At 39.5% G+C, this 22,555-nt stretch overlaps 1 protein-coding gene across 5 annotated transcripts; it reads left to right on the forward strand.

The window, feature by feature from the left end:
* The first annotated feature begins 330 nt into the window (after positions 1–330).
* On the forward strand, positions 331–22,275 carry LATS1 (large tumor suppressor kinase 1). 5 transcript variants are annotated; one of them, XM_030945179.1, is made up of 8 exons: positions 331–537; positions 4,577–5,082; positions 7,169–7,319; positions 9,121–10,649; positions 15,302–15,884; positions 16,595–16,777; positions 17,005–17,111; positions 18,083–22,275. In XM_030945179.1, the coding sequence occupies exons 2-8, from the start codon at positions 4,732–4,734 to the stop codon at positions 18,596–18,598; spliced, it is 3,420 nt and encodes a 1,139-aa protein (XP_030801039.1). In that variant the 5' UTR covers positions 331–537; positions 4,577–4,731; the 3' UTR covers positions 18,599–22,275. The 5 variants fall into 5 exon arrangements, with proteins under 5 accessions (XP_030801039.1, XP_030801041.1, XP_030801043.1 ...); XM_030945181.1 differs by having other exon boundaries at positions 9,124–10,649; XM_030945183.1 differs by having other exon boundaries at positions 7,169–7,304.
* Positions 22,276–22,555: the final 280 nt, after the last annotated feature.

Here is a 22,555-nt window from a genome sequence, read left to right on the forward strand (position 1 = left end):
CATCAGCGGAAACACGAGGCTCAGCGGAGTTTTCTCCCCTCCATTAAAAGAAAATCGGAAAATTAGAAAATGGGCATTTGTCCGTGGAGCTCGGCACTGGCTCAGGAGAAGCCAGCCGTGCCCGGCAGCGCGGGGCTGTGCTGTGCACGCAGTCCTGTGCTGAGCTGTGCAGTGCTGGGCTGGGCTGTGCGGCTGCCCGGCCCGGGCGCGCAGGGGTTACAGGGCGCTGCCGCTCCCCGCCGGGGCGGGCGGGAGCCGCCGCCGCTCCATCCGGGAGCGGCAGGAGCCGCGCGAGGCAGGCCGGGATCTGCCCATATCCGGGCGGCTCCGCGGCGGGGACACTGACAAAATGGCGGCGCCGAACTGAGCGGCCCGAGGCGGCGGCGGGCGCTGGCGGAGGGACCGAGCGGGCGCTGCCGGCATCGCCGAGGGGCGGAGGAAGAGCGGAAGGAAGGGAAGGGCCGCGGCCGGTCGGCGCCGCGCGGGCGGGGCCGAGCTCCGAGCGCCTGGGGCGCTGCCGCCGCCTTCTCGCCTCAGGTAGAGTCCGCCGTGCGCGGGGCCGGAGGGGGTCGGGGCGGTAACGGGCACGCTCCGGCTCGGCCCGGCGTCCTGGGCCCGCTGCGGGACCCAGCCGGGGCAGGAGCCACCTCAGGTCACGGCCTGGGGCCGGCGAGGCGACAGAAGCGCAGGTGTCCCAGCGGGGCACGTTCGGGATACTCCGCCCGGCGGTGAAACCCTCCTGGCCTGCGTGTCCCGGGAGGCCGGGTCCTGCTGTCCTGCAGCAATCCGTGCCGGCCCGAGCAGCGCAGCGGGGCTTTGGCTGCCCTGCTTGGTCCCAGTCAGGCCGGGTCCCGCTGTCCTGCACAATCCGTGCCGGCCCGAGCAGCGCAGCGGGGCTTTGGCTGCCCTGCGTGTCCCGGGAGGCCGGGTCCCGCTGTACTGCACAATCCGTGCCGGCCTGGGCAGCGCAGCGGGGCTTTGGCTGCCCTGCAATTGTTAGCCGTGGAGAGCGCTCCGAGGTGTGCCTGGAATGACTCCTGCTGCTCCCGGGAATACGTGTATGTGTACGTAGAAGAGCCGTATCCTGCTAAGGCAGATAGCAGAGCTTAAGAATGGAAGCAAACCGAGCGAGTGCACAATGTTCCTAGTGTTCAGCTGGCCTCTGGTTCTTTCAGCTCTGGCTTATCTGACCATATGTAGTTGTGCTTATGTGCTAATTTCGGGGTCCAGTTTTCTCCTCATTCTATGAAAACTTTTAGCATTGGAAATGCATTCTTTGGGAAATTGCTGTTGCAGCTTAATGACTTGTTACCTGAAAGAAGAGCCTCCTTTAGTTGGTCTGAACCAAATCCCTACAAACTTAATTTTATGACTTGTGAAGTCTCTGTTACTTTCTTTATCCCTAGCAGTGAAGCATTGCAATTATGTATAAAATAAGCTGTTAGAATAGGTACATGAGGGAGGGTACCTAGATGCATCAATATGTGAGGTTCACTACTCAGTTGGAAATATGGGCATTGAAAATATTTTTATGATGAATTTTTAAGTTAGATTAAAAAGCTGTGTGTTTTTACCCTCAGAAAATCATAGGAGTCATTGACAGTTGTGTGGTGCCGTTGAGAGCATCACAGACTGGTTTGGGTTGGAAGGGACCTTAGAGATAATCCAGTTCCAGCTCCCTGCCGCTAGACCAGGTTGTTCCAAGCCTCATCAGGCCTGGCCTTGAACACTTCTGAGCTTTCGTTCAAGCACTTATATAAATAAGTCCAATCTTTTATGATTATAATGTAAAAGAACCAAGGTGGGCTTTTTTTTTTCCCTTACAGTTTGACCTGTAAAAGAAAATACTAGATTCCCATATTTTGAAAAGAGGTGAAACATTATTTTCTTCAACTCCTTTAGGGAAGAGAATTCAATCAGCAAAAACAGCTGCATTAACAAACAGATTATTTAAGGACACAAAACTTCAGGAGGGAATAGACATCAGTTCCCATGGATACAGTTGGTGTTTGGTAGTTAGAAGTACAAAGCTGAGATCCATTTCTTACTCAGCAGTCAACACTCTCTTCCTTTAAAATGTGTGCCAGTGTCTATAAGCAGAGGTGACTTGTGAATTTTGAGATTCATATATAAAGCAAGGTGAACTGTAGTAATTCCTGTTTTCTGGAGGACTAATTTAATTCGTTTTCTAAGAATTAAGACTTAGTGTAACATGTATATGGTGGTACCCATCAGTGCTGCCAAAAGGAACAACCCACCAAAAAAAAGTTATTTATTTGGGTAAATTCCTTAGCTTGGTTTATGCTGTATGGCCTTACAAACAGTTACACTGTCTGTGGTAAGTGGTGGGAGATAAGTGGACTGGATGGTTTACACTCCTAAACCTAAACTGCTGCTAAAAATTTAGAGTGCAGTTTTATTTTCCAGGACTGTTCCTGATTTATGATTTTAGTCTCCTGTTAATTAACCTTGATTTCTCTTAAGGGGTGTTAGATTTATCTATCCCAGCTACCTGAGGTGTAACCATGAAGTGAATACTGCCATACCAGATGAAATTTGTAAAATATGTCGGTGCAAAACCCATTTTCTCCTGAATTCCAGGCCTTTGGAATTTGTTAAAAACTTATGTAGGAGTATTTTGTCAAGTTCTTACTTAATTTTCTTTAGAAAAAGATTTCTTTGGAAAAAGTATTTTCAATGTGTTCTTAAATACCGCTTGTTTGGAAAATTATTTTGAAAGTGGCCAAAATTAAATTACATTTTAATTGCTCTCATGCTGTACTTTCTGCTGATTTCTGGATTTCTTAGTACTTTGGGCAAAATTTCACTGTTAATTATTAAAATTCACTCATGTCTGATGATCACTTCCTTATTCAGTGAGCACTGAAGAACTATATGCTATCAGACTGTATTAAACATATAATTACCCAACTACACTCGAGGTTTCAAAGCTATCACAGTGCAAAGAAGGATTGTGAATGCAGTTATACCCCTTAAGATTTAGCAAGTTTCATAAGAAAAATTCTGTTATTTCTAAAATGGTTCTCCAAGGAGAATGGGATTAAGTGGATATCCCTTAAGTGTTTCTTTTCGCAGTCCTCATTTATGTATTACTTCCCAGCTTTCAGGTTTTATTCATATATAGGTAGCATGAGTATTTAATTCATATAATTTGCATGTGTTTCAGAGAGTTCTTTTCCTATTAACTTGTCATATTCTTAACTGCTGAATCACTGATTGGTTTGTGACAGCGCAAGTATTATAGAAATGAAACCGGAATGAAGAAAGAATGACTTTTTTGTAGACTGTGTAAAATTTAGATACTTGTTTAATTTATGTCTATTATGAGAAACACTTAGCAACACAGTAGTAAAGGAGCTCTGTGAGTTGGGCTACAACATTTTTGTTGCCTTTGAGGAAAAGACAGAGCTGAAACATTTAGTTTATCTTGCACTGTCTTAGTAACTGATCTTCCTCAGTTACTAAGTGAAGTAGTAGAGACTGACAAAGTTTAATTTCATGGTACTCTGAAGAGGCAAATGCTGTGCAGTTTCTTTAGTGTTTCACTGTGGTTGCTTTATCCTTTGCCATGCAGTTGCAGTAATAATTAGTGCCCAGCCTGAACACAGAGATTTGAGTTCTCTGCAGACATGGGGCTCTTTCCATGATGAGTCAGCGCCTTCAAAATGCAAACGTTTTTTATTTGGCTTTTGGCAGAAAATTCTGTTTCCCTTACCAAATGTCATAGCTATGCTCTCAGCGAATTTGATGCTTGAGTTGTTAAACAATTCTACAGTAAAAAAAAAAATCTGATAAAAATTTTCTTTGTTTCTCTTCCTGCTCTCATTTTCCCTTATGTAAAATAAATTTTAAAATTACTTAACTGTTGATGAAGACTGGTTCAAGGAGACTTGAGCTAAGAGACTGTGAAAGCCTCAGAATCTGAACCCTTAAACAGATGCAAGTAGCAGATGATACAAGAAGTCATAAAGTTGCATGTGATGAGCGAGGCAAGTCTTTAGTTTGAACAAATGTGACTGCTAGAGAACGGATAAAATCACTGTAATTACATGCTCTTACTGGTGTACTTCTCACCCCCATCTTTTGCTGGAGCTGGATGTCAGAATCATTGATCAGCAAGGTTATTTGATCCATATCCTGGCTGACTGGCTAGCACAGTTGGCTCTTCTAGCTACAAAGGTGTTGATGGGGAGAACATAGGTGACAAATGGACACAGGAGAGAGGGGAGGCAAAGAAGCAGTACTGGCACACACCAGTGGTTCATATCTGCTCTTGAAAGCTTTGTCCACCACACAGAGCTCTACTATGCCCACATCCTTTGCAATTCAGGACTGTTTAGACTTGAGACACCTAAAACATTAGTTGTTAACAGACAGTTAAAAACCCAACATGGTTTGTAAATTAGTTTGAATAAAGACTGCCTGAAGAATTCGCTTAGCATGCTTTTAGTGTCTGTGAAGGCAGTGCTGCATGTAAATGTTTCACTACTCCAGTGCTACATTGTGAATTTTTTAACTGCTCTGTTAAATGTGATTTGTTTTGTTTCGTTAACAGAATAGCAATTTTGGGTTGTGACAAACTCGAGCACTTGAGGAACCAAGGTTTCACAGCGGAGAGCCACTGCTTTCACAAGTTCTGACTTCAGCCAGTCTTCCTTGAATTCTGGTGTGTGCGAGTCCTTGGTGGAGGTTGCATATATACATGTTTTCATGAAGAGAAGTGAGAAGCCAGAAGGTTATAGACAAATGAGGCCTAAAACTTTTCCTGCCAGTAATTATACTGGCAGCAGCCAGCAGATGCTACAGGAAATACGAGAGAGCCTCAGGAATTTGCCTAAACCCTCAGATGCTGCTAAAGCTGATCACAGCATGGGCAAAATGTTACCTGAAGATCCTAGACAAGGCCGAAATCCCCCCAAATTTGTAACATATCATAAGGTTTTGCAGGAGATAAGAAACTCACTTCTGCCTTTTGCAAATGAAGCCACCTCAGCTGTCAAAGGAACATCAGAAGTTAATCGACAGATGCTGCAAGACTTGCAAGCTGCTGGCTTTGATGAGGTGAAGTGTTTTATTTTGAAGATTTGGTGTTCTGCTAGCTATAAACTATTAATGCATGTTGGTCAGGGAATGTTTGAACAGTATGATAAGCAAAAAGCTTCAAAATATGGTAGATTTCTGATTAGGACATGAAACTGGTAATAGTGGGGGATGTAGAAGAGGACTAGAAGGATTTAGAGAGACTTGGTTTTGTTTTTTTTAAGCATCTTGTCCATCTGTTCTTATGTGGTAGGTTGTTTTAATTATTTAAATAGTTTTAGGTAGAGAGGACTGGACTCTCTAGAACATGGATTTTGCCTTTGATACTCAAAGTAATTTTGGATTGTGCTCAATTAAAATAGATTGATAAAATATGGCCATTCTAAATTGAAAGGCAATACCAAATACTTCAGAAAATAATCTGAAACATGGTTTCCAGAATGGAAAAAAGAATACACTTACAGTTCCTGTGTTTTTACTGGGACCTGCACATCACATAAATCACACTTGTTTTCATGCCTTCTTTGTAAACCTAGGTACAAAAGCATGTTTTAGAAAGAGCTAGCAAACCACTCATCTTGCCAAAGGAAAAAGGCACAGTACCACAACAGGGATTAACTTTTCAGGCATGCACTGCTTGCAGTAGTGACCAGCTCATGAGTTCTGCTGTGATGCTTTGATATTTACAGAGATCTACCTCTACCATGAGTGAGCTTCTCCAAAACTACCAAGTGGCTTTTCTTCAGCAGCATCCCAGTGTCAAGTGCTGATAGTGGCTTTTCATGTTCCTTTCACTTGATCAAATACACAGTCCAGACTGTGTATCAGGAAGAATGGAAGGATTTTATAATGATAAATGATTTTTGTAATAATTTGCTCCAGCTCTGTGATTCATTGCTGAGGTTAAGGAAGTTTTTTTGTTGTTGTTGTGTGGGATTTTGGGGCGAGGAGGGGTGTGCATTTGTTTTTTCAAAGTAGGTTGGTTCTCAGCTCCATTTTTACAGATTTGAACGTGCAGCTGGTTTTGCAGACTGAGGTTGTGGTATGTGGCTGGACAATAAATTAGAAAGGTATCTTAAGTTGGTATTTTTGTTGGATCCTTTGTATCTTGAAGCCTTTTGCTTCCACCCTTTGTTCTTGGATACAACTGGAAATTCCCATGACACTTGTGATTATATGGGGCTTTTTTCAGGCACAGTGCCAGCATAAGCCCTTTCTGCCATGTGTTAACGTACAGTTGTGTTGCCACAATAGCCCATATGGCACTGATCCACACACATCCCTAGGAACAGATACAGCTGAAGTAGGAAAGCATTTTTCTTGGTTGAGACGTTTCAAAATGTATTGAATTTTTTTTTTCCAAATGAAATATCAACAAACGTTCTTGTTATTTCCCCACACCTCTTAGGTAGTTGGTAGCATTAAGGGGTGAAGTGGAACAGATAGATATCAATAAATATCCAGTGTGTGTATATAGATAGGTTTATATATATATATATATACACACACATATATCTATATACATATATATATATATATATATATGTATGTATGTATAATAATCAGGGTAGAATGCTATTCATTGTATTTGGGGTTTTTTATCCTAAATATCTTACAGAAAATCCCTTTTGCTTACTGTGGTTCAAGTTGAATACTCATATGTTCTGTGTATAGTGATACTCTTTGACATTGAGTACTTCATGTCACATAGGTGACCAAGTTTTTGAGCTGAAAATGTTATGTCTGCTTTTTCTAGTGTCAGCTGGTCCGTAAAGATTGCAACAACTTTATTGTATAGGGTTTTTTATTATAAAGTCATTTTGTAAGGGTTGTATGACCAAACTGCTCTATGAATAGCAAGATGACATGATTTACATCAGACTGCAGTGCTTCAACTGGTTAACTTTTCTTCTGAACATCCAGATTACAGTAGTATTTCTGATGATCTCTTCTGGAGAAGAAATTTTAAAAGTAGTTCTAAAACAATTGAGAGAAATTGATACTTTGTAAAATTACTTAGCTAAAATTAGTGGAGGATATTTGGCTAAATAACCATGATTTTTGGTATTTCTTGTAAATAATTTTTTGTATATCATTTTCTCTTTAGGATATGGTTATACAAGCTCTTAGACAAACTAACAACCGTAGTATAGAGGCTGCCATTGAATTTATAAGTAAGATGAGCTACCAGGATCCTCGTCGGGAACAGATGGTTGCAGCAGCAGCAAGACCTGTAAACGCAGGTATGAAACCACCAGGTAGGTGTATCCATAGTGACTCAGTAACTCACTGAGTGTATTCTTATAGCTGAAACACAGAAAGTAGTAAATTTTGCCTTCACGTGCCCACAGTAGAACAGAAATGCTGAGATACAGGGTTTTTTGCCTTCAAAAACAGCATTTTACATATCTGATGTAATCCTTCTGAGAGATAGGCCCATTTGACTTGAGTTTCTTAAGTATGGTTTTATAACTGCATGGTTTTATACAAGGAATGGCATTCAGATCTCATTTTGGTAATTTCTGTTACCTTGCTGAGTAGTGCCTGTGCTTTGTTCTGTGTCAGGTGCCACTTAGAAATAAGTGCTGAGCATTGAGTTCTTCTTTAAAATTTTTGTCTTTCTTCACACACACTCCCACACAACATTCTGTATGTGTATTTTTGTGTATGTATTTGTCTGTGTGTGTATTTATATATCATATAACTATGGTATTTGTATTTTAGGATGTGATGTTTCAGGATCCCTCTCCGCTTAATTTCCTGCTTGGTTCCAGCTTTTGTTTCCATAGTTTTTAGGGCAGGCTTCATGTTCTTAGATGTTAGAGGGGAGACTACTGTGTCTTTACTAGCAGAGTCAGAATTTTGCCACTTGCTATTAATGCTTTCTGAACAGATGCTAGCACATTTTTAATATAACTTGATGCCTTTTTAGTAGCATACACCTAAAAAAAGAGTAACTTTAAAATGCAGCAGAAATACTGAACTGTTATTAGACTAAAGTTGGGTACTGAGCTGCTAGCACTGGAGTTAGATTTGAAATCAACAATATAGGTAGGAGGAAAAATTAGGAGTTGCAAAGAACAGCGTCATTTTCCTTTAGTTTGTTAAGCAGGATGAGTTGGTGCTTGTATGAAGTTCATAGGTAATTTCCACCATTTAGACATAGTTTTCATTGTTACTTGCAAAAATATAGTAATTAACATGTTCTTTAAGTGAGGACAGGGTGATTTTCAGCAATTAAAGTACTGCATGTGTTTACACATATTTTAGTGTTAACATTATAAAAACCACAGTAAGACTGCCTGCACCATGAGCACCTTGTATATTTTGTTTATATGATGCAAAATAGCATCTGCAAAGTAAATATATTAGCAGGGTTTTGCTCTGTAAATTTTGCATTCATACGGTTTTACTTCTTGCCTCTCTATCTACAACACTTTTACTCAAAAAGATACAACTTTTAAAATTAAAAGTACTTAGTCAAATTCTGCCTTATGGAATATAACAAGTTTGGATGATCTGTATGCATATAAGGGTGCAAGCCTTGATTTTACAGCATTCAGTTAAATTTAATTCAAGAACACTAAGTGGTTTGCAAGTGTTAACTGGAAAGGATAGCAACATAACATATTTTTCCATGCTATTACTTTTTTTTGCATTTGTGCTGAACATTCTGAGAGTTTCTTGTACACGTGATTAAAAATACATTGTGTGACTAATAATTCTACGCGTCACCATTTTTTTTCAATTAAATTTTACATTTTTACTGAAGCAAAATACGTTTTCAGAAAAGTGATTTCTGAAAAATCACTTTGTGGTATTATAGTTTTATAGTTTCAATATGAGGGTTTTTTTTCCTCTTATATGTACACTGAGAATATTAGCATGCAGTGCTGTGTATTACTAGAAAAAGTTTTCATATGAAGTACAGTGGATTATATTGTGTCAGAGAATTCAAGTCCTGTTTCTGTAATAATTAACGCAGAAGAACAAAATATTCGAAGCAGTCAATAGGAATAATTTCCAATAATGTAAATGCTGTATTTCTTCTTGTGGAAGCAGGGGCTGTGCAGCAGTCAGTGAACCGCAAGCAGAGCTGGAAGGGTTCTAAGGAGTCCCTGGTTCCTCAGCGACATGGCCCTTCCCTGGCAGAGGGTGTGGTTTATCGCTCGGAAAGTCCCAGCTCGCAGCCTGATGTAGGAAGGCCATTATCTGGATCCGGCATTGCGGCATTTGCTCAGGCTCATCCTGCCAACGGACAAAGAGTGAATCCCCCACCTCTACCGCAGATAAGGAGTGTCACACCTCCTCCTCCACCTCCTCGGGGGCAGACACCCCCTCCAAGGGGAACTACTCCTCCACCTCCTTCCTGGGAGCCAAATTCTCAAACGAAGCGGTACTCTGGAAACATGGAGTATGTGATCTCCCGTATTTCTCCAGTGCCACCAGGAGCATGGCAGGATGGTTATCCACCTCCACCTATGAATCCTCCTCCTATGAATTCATCTGCACAGGGGCAGAGAGGCATGAGTGCTGTCCCCATTGGCAGGCAACCAATAATCATGCAGAGTTCTGCCAACAGCAAATTTAGTTTTCCCTCAGGAAGAGCTGGAATGCAAAATGGCAATTGTCAGGCAGAATTCATAGTTCACCAGAATGTGGTGTCTGGAAATTCAGTGAGTCGCCAGCCACCCCCGTACCCAATGAATCCAACTAACAGGCAGAGTCCCACAGCACTACAGATGCAGGCAGGAGGATCTGCTCCTCCTTCAGCATACACCAATGGGAATATTCCTCAGGCAATAATGGTGCCAAACAGAAACAGTCACAACCTGGAACTTTACAACACCAATGTGGCTGGAATACCTGCATCCTGGTCACAGCCTTCTGCCGTGCAGCCGCAGTCATCGCCGGGCAATGGGCACGACATGCCTGCGTGGCAACCCAGTATTCCCGTGCGCTCCAACTCCTTCAACAACCATCACGGCAGTAGGCAGAGTCACTCGGGCAGCTCCCAGCCTTCAGCCACCACAGTGACAGCCATAACGCCAGCTCCTATTCAGCAGCCAGTGAAAAGCATGCGAGTGTTGAAACCAGAGCTACAGACTGCCCTGGCACCCACTCACCCTTCCTGGATGCCGCAGCCCATGCAAACCGTTCAGACCATTCCCTTCTCCGACAGTCCCTCTACCAATATGGCAGTTATGCCTCCTGTTGCGGAGGCTCCAAATTACCAGGGTCCCCCACCACCTTACCCTAAACACTTGTTACACCAGAATCCTTCTGTCAATCTGTATGAGGCGGGATCCAAGCTCAACAAGGAGGAGCCACCTCCTTTATCCAGGGAGGATGAGAATGAAAAGATTTATGAATGTGTTGATTCAACAGATAAAGAAAAGAAACAGATTACAACCTCACCTGTTCCTGTTAGAAAAAACAAGAAAGATGAAGAAAGAAGAGAGTCTCGCATTCAAAGTTATTCCCCTCAAGCCTTTAAATTCTTCATGGAGCAGCATGTGGAGAATATACTCAAGTCACACCAGCAACGTTTGCACCGGAAAAAACAGCTAGAGAATGAAATGATGCGGGTAAACTCTTCCTTCTTTCTGAATCTATGACTAAACTCTTCTTGTATTACTTCTATAAGATATGTCTTAATTGTAAAATTAAATAGTACAGATTAGTAGAAGATTTAGAGCTGTGGTATTGAAATCTATTTTTAATCTTTGTATTTGAGATGTGGCAAGTTTCTTCCATGTCTTGTTTATGTATTTAATTTTCTTCTTAGAAATTGATTTTTAAGTAAGTTTTTTGGATATCTAAAGGTAATTTGTATGGCCTACATACAGTAAGGTGGCAGAAGCAAAACAATTGTTACATGAACTGATGTAGCTACATGGCTCATAGCTTTTTGTTATGGGTTCTACTTAATCCTGATTTTTGAGTTATAGGCAATATTTTAATGATTTTAAAAAATATTTCTATTTTTTTAAAATAAGTACTGAAGCTACAAGCAAACTGGGGACAAGTTGCAGGCTGGCTAGTGCTCTTATATAGACACGCAAACAGAAATATTTTTTACATTCTGCAGTTCGTTACCAGTAGGGATAGTTTTTCAAAGTTCAAATTAAAAAAAAACATTTAAAGTTTAGTTGGGTTTTTTTTAGAATGAAAGAGATGGTATCTTTTGTCTAATTATTTTGTAATCTGCACTGTAAATGTATCTGTTTAAACAAAAGCAATTGAAGGGCATAATTATAAAACAAATACATGCAAAATCAACTTTTTTGTGCCTGCATGGAGTCAGGTCTATTTCTAGTATTTCAGTGTTCTGTTAAACCAAATCAAAAGGGTAAAAACTGGAGCTGACAAGCATATGTCATTTCAAAAGAGAAAACAGTGAGAAATAGTGAAACTAAGATTTGCAGAAAGGTGAAATTGAGATGTGTCACACAAATATATTTCTTAACAATTGTAGTTGAAAGTTTGACATAAGTATGATGTTCTTTTTTATTTATTCTATGAGAGTATGTATTTGGCTTATACCACTTTCTTGACATGCTGTTTTTTAAATCTGTGTTTTCTTGCTCTTTGAAAATTCTTACTGTAAGCTGTAGTCTTTTGTAAGTGTTTGCTTAATCACGAATATGTAAATGTTAGCAAGATTTCATCCTGGAGCTCTTACTAGATCTTTATTCTTAGTCTTCTCTCTTTCCTTTTTCACTTCACTAACAGCTGATTTAAACTGTTAAAGTGTGGGAAGCTTTCCTGAGCTCTGTAGCCTCCATCCCTGTGTAGACAAGTAAGATTCTGAAGCAACAGTGTTTCTTAAGAATAGCATGATCCCTTTCTAGAGGGCTTTGCATGCAAGCCTGCATCAAAACTAAGCATGAATTTATTTTGGCTATTTTTGAGTACTTAAATGTAAGATTATAATTAATGTTGATTTGCAAACTTCACTTTCCCTTCTTACTGTGTTGTGTTCTGTAGTATCTCAGAATGAGTATTACTTATATAAAAGCACTGATATAACTTTTCTTGATAATTTTCTTGTGCTTTTAAAGCACCCTAGTAGGAGTATTTTATAATATTTATAATATTAATGCTAGAGTTTCAATAGTTTATGCTGGATGTAAAGCTGGGATGTTTAATTTACAGGCTGGAGGGTGGAAGATGGGTTTTTGTGCTGCAGCAGACCTCTCCTTTTTCATAAGCATACAGGAGAGGAATGCCACAACAATAAAGTATATTTTGGACCTTCATGAGAAGGAGGAAGGGAAATTATTTATTTTTGGAAAGTTTTAAGAAGATTAAGCAAGCATTGAATCCCTTCTTTTCTGCCCTTTGAATTTTGAAAGAAAAAACCTCAGAATGCACCTGTGAAAATACCAGATGCTGTATTTCTAGCATATGTGACATATTTCTGTGGTGTCAGGTCTCCTAGGAGTTGAGTGGTCTCAAAAGTGTTTAACTTAGATGTGTAAGTTTGGCCAAGAGTTATAATAGGTGTCTTTCCTGCAAAGAGAAGCTTAAGTCATCCTTTAAGGCACAGCAAGATGAGAAGGAAGCAGAATGAGAGCAAACTATGTGATGATAGAGAGCCAGTTGGGAAAGTTTTGGTGTCTGACATCTTGAAATAATTGGAGATATATGTTCAGAAAGGTTTGTGCAGCTGACAGTTTGTTAATTTTTGGTAAATGCTGAAGCTGAGGAGACTTCTAGGGAAAATACAGCAATTCAGAGAGAGTGTAATTAACATTTGGTTTAGGGGATGACAGGGAAAAATGAAGGTGGGTTGAGGGAAGAGATGACAAATTGCAGTACTTGGGCTAGTTTTTTACTATAAAATGGTTCAGATACAAGAGGTAGAGAGCAGGTAGAAGAAAGCAAAGCTTTCCAAAACCAGGGTTTTGGAGACTCTTTGTATGTCTTGCAGTGATTAATCATTGTATTGAGTCTTATTCTTAGGGGGTTGTTGCCATGTAGGTTTTATTCTTTGCCAGCTTTGTCAGTGATGGGTGGGGTTCAGTTTGTGTCAAGTGAGTCTGTACTGAGACGAGCTTTAGGATTCAGATGAGCCTTAAGAAGGTGACCCACCATTGTCTGAACTTTACCAGGCTCAGGTCTTCAGCTGTCTTCTTGACATTTGTAAGTCTTAAAAAAATCCTTCCTTCTGAGTTGAAGTGTGCCGTAAGCCTGTTCATTTGTGGAAAGCTTCAGATGTTTCTGTCTTGGACGACAGTACGCAGATGTTCCTGCAATAAGACAATTTTTTAATTCAAAACATGTAGTTGAACCCATTTCCCACACCAGTCTTGAAACTACAGCTAACCAGTCCTAAGTACTGCCTATCTGATGTCTACAAAAAATTTTGTCTCAAATTTGAGACAGCCTTCCCCATTTCAATCCTACCAAATTTGTATAACTTGAGAAATTCATTTGGGTAGATGAGCATATTGTATGCATTTTCCCAATTGCATCTCCTTTGGATCCATTTTTGCTATGATGCCTGTAAGAAATTTAATGTTTTCTAGCAGTATTATCTTTAATAGGTGACATATAGTAAACTTGTGAAAGCATTTTTAATATACTGAATGATAGCTAATTGAATTTTTTTTGCCTTTTTTGTCAGTCGCATATATTATGTTTTGTTTCAAGTTATGTTGGAAGTCAGGCAAGGCCAAAGTAATCTATTAACATACATTCTATACAGGCCTAGACTGATGATGCCTAGACCTAGATTGATGGTTCTGAATACTGCTATGCAGACAGTATCTCACATATTTGAAGCTTTAAAGAGATGGAAGCAGCAAGATTTGGTATCAAGAATCGATAAGATGTTACAGTAAGAAATTGAGAGCTTTTAGAATAGTGCTTGAGTACAGTTGAGATGTCTGCAGGGGTTCAGTGTGACCATGTTTGAGTTTATGATCATAACATGTCCATGAAAAAATAAAGAAGTATGCTATAGGTTGAACTTGGAAATCATTGGTGTGGGATAGTGATTTCAAGCCAGGTAGGCAGATAAAATAATTGAGATGCTGTCAGAAAGGTAGCATATAGTAATTTGCAAATGCTGTCAGAAAACAGAAGAAGGAATGAACATCAGGCTACGTGGCGATAGTATCACAGAGAAAAAGTATAAAAAAAATTGAAGACAGATTCTATTCACATTAAAACAAAGAAGAAGGATTATTCTGATTCCAGGCCCTGAAATTTGCCAAGAAAAATGGCACCAGAATTGAATGGGACTCTTAAGGGAATTGAAACCAGCAAAAATATACTGGGAGGGCCTGCAGGTTGGAGTACAATGAGAGTGATCAATGTGGTTCTTGTAGATAAGGGTTTCCACACTGTAGGTGATGAGTTGTGTATGGTCTGTGAATGTTTCAGTTGTCAGAATGTTGGTGGCATTGGCTGGAACACCAGGGATGTTCAGTCAAGATAGGGATATGTATGCAGATAGGAGCCAAGAGAAGATCCTGTTGGGAGGAGTGAGCCACTTCAGAAGGAGGTGCTCTGCTCAGCTGGTTCCTAGGCAGAGTGGAGAGCAGTGGTGAGAGTGTGAGTGAAGCCCTGCTAGAATGGGGTGTGTTGTGTGATAAGAGGGAATATCAGTTGGTCCAGGCGTGTGGCCGAGGTGTGGGCAAGCAGTAGGAAGCAGTGCCAGTAGGATCTGTTTTGGGTAGCTACATGTGGAAGTGAGAGAGTGAGAGGGAGTGCATACTCCCTCCAGCTGCTGAAATTCTAGAGCATGGTCAGGAAGTTCAGTGACTTCTGCTCCAGTTAGTCTGCCTTTCCTATGACAGCTCCTTAGCCCTCAGCAACTTAGAGCTCCTAGACATGTCTTGGCTTTCTTTAACCCTGTAAAGAGAATCAGGGAGGCAGCTGATGCACACTCTTACTCAGATAATATTATTTGCAGTGATTTTTATCAGTAATTTGTAAATTACCATTCTTGAGAATGTAGTAGTCCCTTCTGTAGAACCTCCTGGTGCATGGCACCTTGTGCATTTTGCTGTTGAAAATGATCACATTTCATTTTTTTATCACTCCTATATGTTTCCATAGAATCCTGATGTGTAAATTAAAACAAAACCAAATCCCTTTAAATAATATTTCTTGTGCTGTGTATAAGTATTTGGTTTGCTTTGCCTAAGCCTTGTAATTAATTTTGAGAAGATCACCAAGAATTAAGAGTACTGTTCACTCTTCAGATTTAACTCTCTTTGCTGCGCAGGTTGGATTGTCACCAGAAGCCCGGGATCAAATGAGGAAAATGTTGTGCCAGAAAGAGTCAAATTACATTCGGCTAAGAAGAGCTAAAATGGACAAGTCAATGTTTGTAAAAATTAAAACCCTGGGAGTTGGTGCGTTTGGAGAAGTTTGCCTAGCAAGAAAGGTGGATACTAATGCTCTATATGCAACAAAGACTCTGAGGAAAAAAGATGTCTTGCTTAGAAACCAAGTTGCTCATGTTAAAGCTGAGCGGGATATCCTTGCAGAAGCTGATAATGAATGGGTAGTTCGCCTGTACTATTCATTCCAAGATAAGGACAATTTGTACTTTGTAATGGACTACATTCCAGGAGGTGATATGATGAGTCTCCTAATTAGAATGGGTGTCTTCCCAGAAAATCTGGCACGGTTCTACACAGCAGAACTGACGTGTGCAGTTGAGAGTGTTCATAAAATGGGCTTCATCCACAGAGATATTAAACCTGACAATATCTTGATAGACCGTGATGGTCATATCAAACTGACTGACTTTGGGCTCTGTACTGGTTTTCGATGGACCCATGACTCAAAGTACTACCAGAGCGGTAAGAGAGATACAAGTATTCTTTACAAGGAATTAAATTATAAATTAGTAGAAGGATGACTGTGCTGCTTCCTTTATGAGAAGGTTGAAGTAGGCTTTTCAAAATCCTACTTGATTACTTGAAAAAACAGCTAAAGAAAATGTTGGAGTAAAAGAGAAGTCACAGTTTTGAGAGTGGTAAAATACAGATTATGTGATAACTTTTTTTAGTTTCCAAAAATAAAAACATACCTTCAAAAACAAAGTTTAAATTACTTCTGATTAGTTTTTCTCAAAATGTTACGTATCTTAGCCCAGATTGTTACACAGTCTCTGGTGAGAAGATAAAGATTTAAAATCTGATTTTTATTTTTTTTTTTTGCGATTTAGATGGTAGAGGTTTATGTTTACTCAAATGTTGAAACAATATACACCTTATACACCCAATGTGGTGATGTTAAGAAAAATCTGAAAAGTATCAAGATTGATATTTTCTCATAGTTATGTCAAAAATTTGCTTAAAAATTGTGTCTGCCGAGGTTGGTATTTTATATCATAAACAAAAATCATCCATCTTGATGTTGATTTCTGTTTTAACTCTCAACTTCAGTATTGAAACTGAAAGAGATTCTGTCTCATAACACAGAATGTTAAAGGATAAAGAAAATTTCATATTAGATAAGAACTAAAGTAACCATGCTCAGTTTTGGCAACCTTGTCACTCCCTGGCAGGTGATCACACCCGTCAGGACAGTATGGATTTCAGCAGTGAGTGGGGTGACCCAGCCAACTGCAGGTGTGGGGATCGGCTGAAGCCACTGGAGCGCAGGGCAGCGCGGCAGCACCAGCGCTGCCTGGCCCACTCCCTGGTGGGCACACCCAACTACATTGCACCTGAAGTGTTGTTACGGACAGGTAACGAATGTGGTTTTGTACTGCAGTCTCACTGCAAAGTGACTGGTACTCAGGTGTCCTGCTTCACCTTTCCCACACTCCTGCTTCTCCCCAGGATGTGATATTTTAACATATTTGTTAATATGGATATCTTAAGTATTGAATTCTCTTCTGAACTTTTTTGTTCTTAAAAATTTGACATTAAAACTCTACAAAGGCTTGACTACCTTATTTGAACTTTATTTCAGGTTACACACAGTTGTGTGACTGGTGGAGTGTTGGAGTAATTCTCTTTGAGATGCTAGTGGGGCAGCCTCCATTCCTGGCACAAACGCCACTGGAAACACAAATGAAGGTAACTTTAAAAATCTGGTATTAACTGTCTAAAAAAGACTTGAAACTTACATAGTGTTACTAATTTGTAGTGAAAACAAAGGTGGTGTTTGAGGGCACTGCCTATCCAAGCATGTTATAAACTGAAGATTTTAAACTTTACGTTATTGTGGAGGTGCACTTAATTTATAAACAGACTTCTAGAATCACATTTGTAACTTTTCTGGTCGTACAATAAACATACCAACTAAAAAATCACATCTCATCTCAGCCTTTCACTGTTTGTATCTGTTCCAGTTGTTGTTCCCTTTACCCTTCCCTCTTCCAGTATCTGTGTGTTCTTTTCTCACCTCTTGGCTTCCATGCCCGTTTGCCTGCAGAGGATTTCCTGTGGTGATGTACGTGCTGGTGCTTAGCATGGACAGTGGAGGAGCAGCAGATGACTGCCTGCTCAGGGCTACTGACAGCTCAGAGCCTATGGTCCTTTCCTTCCTGAGCCCCTGCTGTTTCAGAAAAAGCATCAAGGCAGTCTTCTGCAGGTGTCATTTTTTGCAAAACTGCATTCAGGTGGCTCAAATGTAGTGCAGTGTTGATTTTTGTGGTTTTTTTTTTAATTTGAAATCTCTTAGGCTTTACAGTATAACATATAACTCAAAACTCATCTGCCTCATCTTTTTAGGATTGTGAGCCATGTGCCTCATCTCAGGTCCCAGGTCCCAGATTTTATGGTATCTTTGTTGGTTTATAGCTGGGTCTTCCATGCCAGACTCTAGTTTAGATTTGGAATGTGAATAAACTTTGCCTGCATTTTGCCAGATTTCCAGACACCGTGTTTCTTGTCTTTCTGAAAGAGCAGCTTCATGTTTTCCCCTCCACTGCGAAAAACCGTAGACATACTGAATTATTTCTTTGTGGTCATTTGTTTTGTTGTTTTAATGTATTTTTCCTTTTTTTTGAAATGATAAATAAATAACACATCTTTTTGCTTTTAAGGTTATCAACTGGCAAACCGCACTTCATATTCCCCCTCAGGCTAAATTGACTCCAGAGGCCTCTGACCTCATTATTAAACTCTGCCGAGGGCCAGAAGATCGTTTGGGCAAAAACGGTGCAGATGAAATAAAAGCTCATCCATTTTTCAAAACAATTGATTTTTCCAGCGATCTGCGGCGACAGTCTGCTTTCTACATTCCCAAAATTGCTCATCCCACGGACACATCAAACTTTGACCCGGTTGATCCAGATAAATTGTGGAGCGATGATGATAAGGAGGGGAACAGAAATGATACCCTCAATGGGTGGTACAAAAATGGAAAACATCCTGAACATGCTTTTTATGAGTTCACCTTCCGAAGGTTTTTTGATGACAATGGCTACCCATACAACAATCCAAAGCCCATTGAGTATGAGTATGGTAGTTCCCAAAACTCAGAACAGCAGTCAGATGATGATGATGATGATGAACAGGCAAGTAGAGGAGTTCAGAGTCGTGATCTGGTTTATGTTTAGTAGAGCAATAAAGTTCAGAGTCGTGATCTGGTTTATGTTTAGTAGAGCAATAATTGAAATAAAATTATTTCAATTGATTATTGAAATAATCAATTCTGCAGCTTTAGATTTTGAAAAGTCTCTTCCTTTAAGAGAACTGAAAGAAGATTTCTAGGGTAAATATGTGCACACTTCTTTTTAAATGCTAAAAAAATTATTTTTCCACTTTCCCTCTCTGTACATTTTGTTTCCCTAGAATACAGGGAAATGCTTCTTGAGAATTAATTTATTCCAGTGATGTTAATTGTTTAATTTAGAATTTGATGTTAGGTTAAAAAAAAATCACTTGAATATTGTTATTGGTCCTCTGTACTCTAAGTACTCAAAATAGGAAATAGTGATTTTTTTTTCCCTAAGATGCCTGGTATCTATTTATACATATAGTGAATAATTTTAGAGAACAACTCTCTGTTTCAGAATTTTTAATCACAGTTTTTCCATGCATTGACCAAATATAAAACTTCCTTTATGCTAATAAAGTTCTCTGATACATTTCTGTAGAGAAAAAAAAAGGCTGCTGTACCCTGACTTCTCACTGTATTTAGCCTTATTACTCACAGTGTTGGAAAAACAGCCACCTATTTGGTGCAATGTTTCCAGCTGCTGTGGGAGTGGCCTAGTTCTCAGCTTTGAAATAAGAAAGTGTCAGTCTTGGCTGTAGTATGATTGTGAGATGATAAAACACTAGCAGTAGTATTTTATTAAATAGTAATTGGATTTGATATTAGTAACACTGTAGCATGTGACTGGTACTCTCAAAGCAGGACTGCTCACTCAGAAACAACTTGATTGTCTCTTGTCATCAGTTCTCCTATAGATGTAAGAGGAAAAGAAGCCTTAGAAACAACACTTTCTGAAATCTAGTTCAATTTTCTGACTACAACCAAACTGTAAAATGTGTACAGTGCTGCTTTAGTTGGAATTTTTAGTTTGAAAAATAAATTTTAGAGTAGTGTCTTTATGATAAATTTGAGATAGTAATGGGGAAATATTCTAAATTATGACTTTTGAGACCATTTGCCTTGGCTGGAACAGTTTGCTCCTGGTTACCCAGGCACTGAGGAGAAGGGCTGTGCACAGGTCTGTCTGAGCTGGCAGTACAGTTTCAATGCTCTGTCTTTCACAGCTTGGATCAGAACGGAATTAGGAACTGACTGCTGTGCCTGCTGCCTTCTGCATTAGTTTCCATAATTTCCAGCAGCAGATGCTCAGGTATCTCCTAGGGTCTCATGGAGGGTACTGAGCCTGTTAAAGTTATGTAGAGCAGGATGGGAGCATCACTCTAAGCAGCTTCAGTGAGACAAGAACAGGAGTTAAGTGTTGAAAGGCAGAAAGAATTACGGTTTTACCACTATCCTTCTTTTTCCTGAAATATATGCAGTGGTAAAAAAAGTGCACTATTTTTAGTAAACTTAATGTCTTTTGAAACATTTCTTCTTCATTGGAATCTAATTCCAATGGATAATCTAATAACATGCATGTAAGCATTACTGCTTTCCTAAATTATTATTTGTGCCATTGCACTGGCATTGCAACTATCTAAACATCATGAAATTGGTGTTCATAGCTGTTCCTGCAGCCAGCATCAGTTGCCAGCTTACTTTTCTCACCAGGCTGGTTTGTTTGCTTATGGCCATTTGTTGTCTTTCTGTGCTCCAGTCCATGTCTCTGTTTCTGCCAGTGCAACTGTGTCTAGTGCTGTCCTAAATACTGGATGACTGAAGAAAGTGCTTGTTGGTTGTCATTTGGAGTTTCCTTTCTTGTGAGTGTGGTCATTTGAGTGATCCAGTTTCTGGTGTGGTCCAAAAATGATTTTTATTGACATAACTGAGGGAACTGCAGCAGGTTGGCAGTGAGGAAGCTTCTTGAACGTACTTTGTCACAGAAGAAAATGTTTGTGGAAGTTCACCCCTCTGCTGTGAAGCATTTATAATGGTTAGAAGATGGTTATGAGAAATTGTTTTCTCAAACAAGTAGTTAGTTAGTTGCTTACTATAATGAAAATGAGTTTGCAGCTTAATAAAGCGATTCCTGTTCTGCCTTTCCCACAGCTGTTGAAATAGAGTAGCTTTTAAGATTAATTTCATTTAGCTTAATTATTGTAAAATGGCTGCAGTGCATAACTACTCCATTTTATATATTATGTAAAAAAGATTGCTTTTCATGTAAATAAACTTTAAAGATTATCCTACTTCATAGTAAGTATCCCAGTAAAACTGGTCTACTTGTCTTGGAGCAAAGAATAATATATTGCTGGTTAAAGGTAATTTAATCAAGCCTGCCCTCACCATTTTTGAAGTGTGCAGAGAAAATAATGTCAATTCATTAAATTGACTCTTAAAATTGCCTTTTCAGCTGAGTATATCTCTCCTCTGCCTGCACTATACTATGGTGTATTCCTGTTTAATACTATTACTGATCCTGGGCAATTTAAAAATAATTCTAAAAAAGAATAAAGAAGTGTCCTGTAAAGGCACCATTGGTCTAAAAAGAAAAACCAATTGCTTTTATTAAAGGAAGTCGTTGATTCTTTTAAGGACGTGTGTAAGTACTGAAATACTAAATACTCTTTTGCCTTTTTAAAACAAATATGGGAAGTGCTCACAACTTTGGAATTTGGTAGATGCTTCTGGCATTTTCTAATATCATGTGTTAGAAGTTGTAATGTTCCTTGTTTGAATTTTGCCACCTATATGCTGCAGTATTATGTATTTCCTTGCAAGAAGTGCAGTTCATTACAGTCCAGGTTCTCCTCTGAGAAAGTTACACATGAATGTTGTCACAACTCTCCAGCACACTCTGCCTTACCCATGTTTTGAAACTGGACGTTTCATACATAGATTCAGAGTCTGTTGAGATTCTTCATAGTTGCTGCTTAAAACATGGGTGTTTCACTGGTGACCTACAATGGGGATTGGTTTGTACAGGCAGTGGAGAAGAGAGGCTCCTAGCCAGCAGCTGTGGAATTCTGCAGTAAGTTTTAGTTCAGGTTACCTTTACTTTGTAAAGCATGAAAACAAGTTTCTCTTTTATGTGCCCTTGTATACATATTAATTGTATTTATAAAATGTTCTATAATCCTATAACTTGTACTGTAAATACTATTGGATATTCAGTGGCATTCTATCCTCGGGCAGGCCCTCTTGCTGTATCTTTTCTATCCTCAATTTGTAATGGAATCTATAGAATTTATGGCTAGAAAGTCTCTTTGAGACTGATGTATCTTCCGCTGTTGCAAAAACTGTGAGTGGGAATGATTTATTTAGACTCCTTTTAATATTATTCAGCTGATAGGCAGTGCAGTGGGTGGGTTCTTAGATTATGCTGCTGTCACTGAAGATACTATTAGGCTTTTGCTTCAGATGTTGTGGGTGTTTCAGATCAGACCTTTAAATCTGTTTGCTTTATTTCAGCCAAAGCAAAAAAGATAATGAGTTGGGTCAATGTCATAGTAAAATGTTTTGAATGCCTTAAGATGATCATGATAAAGGCACTATTCAAGTTTACTGATTTATATATATCTCTGTAGATATATATAGACATACTCTGTGTGTATATGTATATATAATGTCCTTTTTGTATTATAAGACTGTCAGTTCTTTTGGATTCTGCTATTAAATACATAGACCATCCCGCAATTCTGCTTAAGAGATCATTCATTTATTCTGTCTCTAGCTAGTAAATGTGACAATTTTACATTATCTCATGGCCATAGTAAGTTATTCACCAGTTTTTTGAGTATTCTTTACTTGTCTCAGTCATGACCTGGGCATCCCCTTTTGCCAGGTGTCTGCATTCCTGCAGTCCAGCTACGTGTGCCATGTGATCTCTGAATGCCCATTGGCACTTTTGCATCTTAGGGGCTTATGGGGTGGTGGCTTGGACCATGATCTCCAAGACTCCTGATGTTCAGATGAA

The sequence above is a fragment of the Camarhynchus parvulus genome, chromosome 3 (assembly GCF_901933205.1).
Source record: "Camarhynchus parvulus chromosome 3, STF_HiC, whole genome shotgun sequence".
In the NCBI taxonomy this organism is placed as follows: domain Eukaryota; kingdom Metazoa; phylum Chordata; class Aves; order Passeriformes; family Thraupidae; genus Camarhynchus; species Camarhynchus parvulus.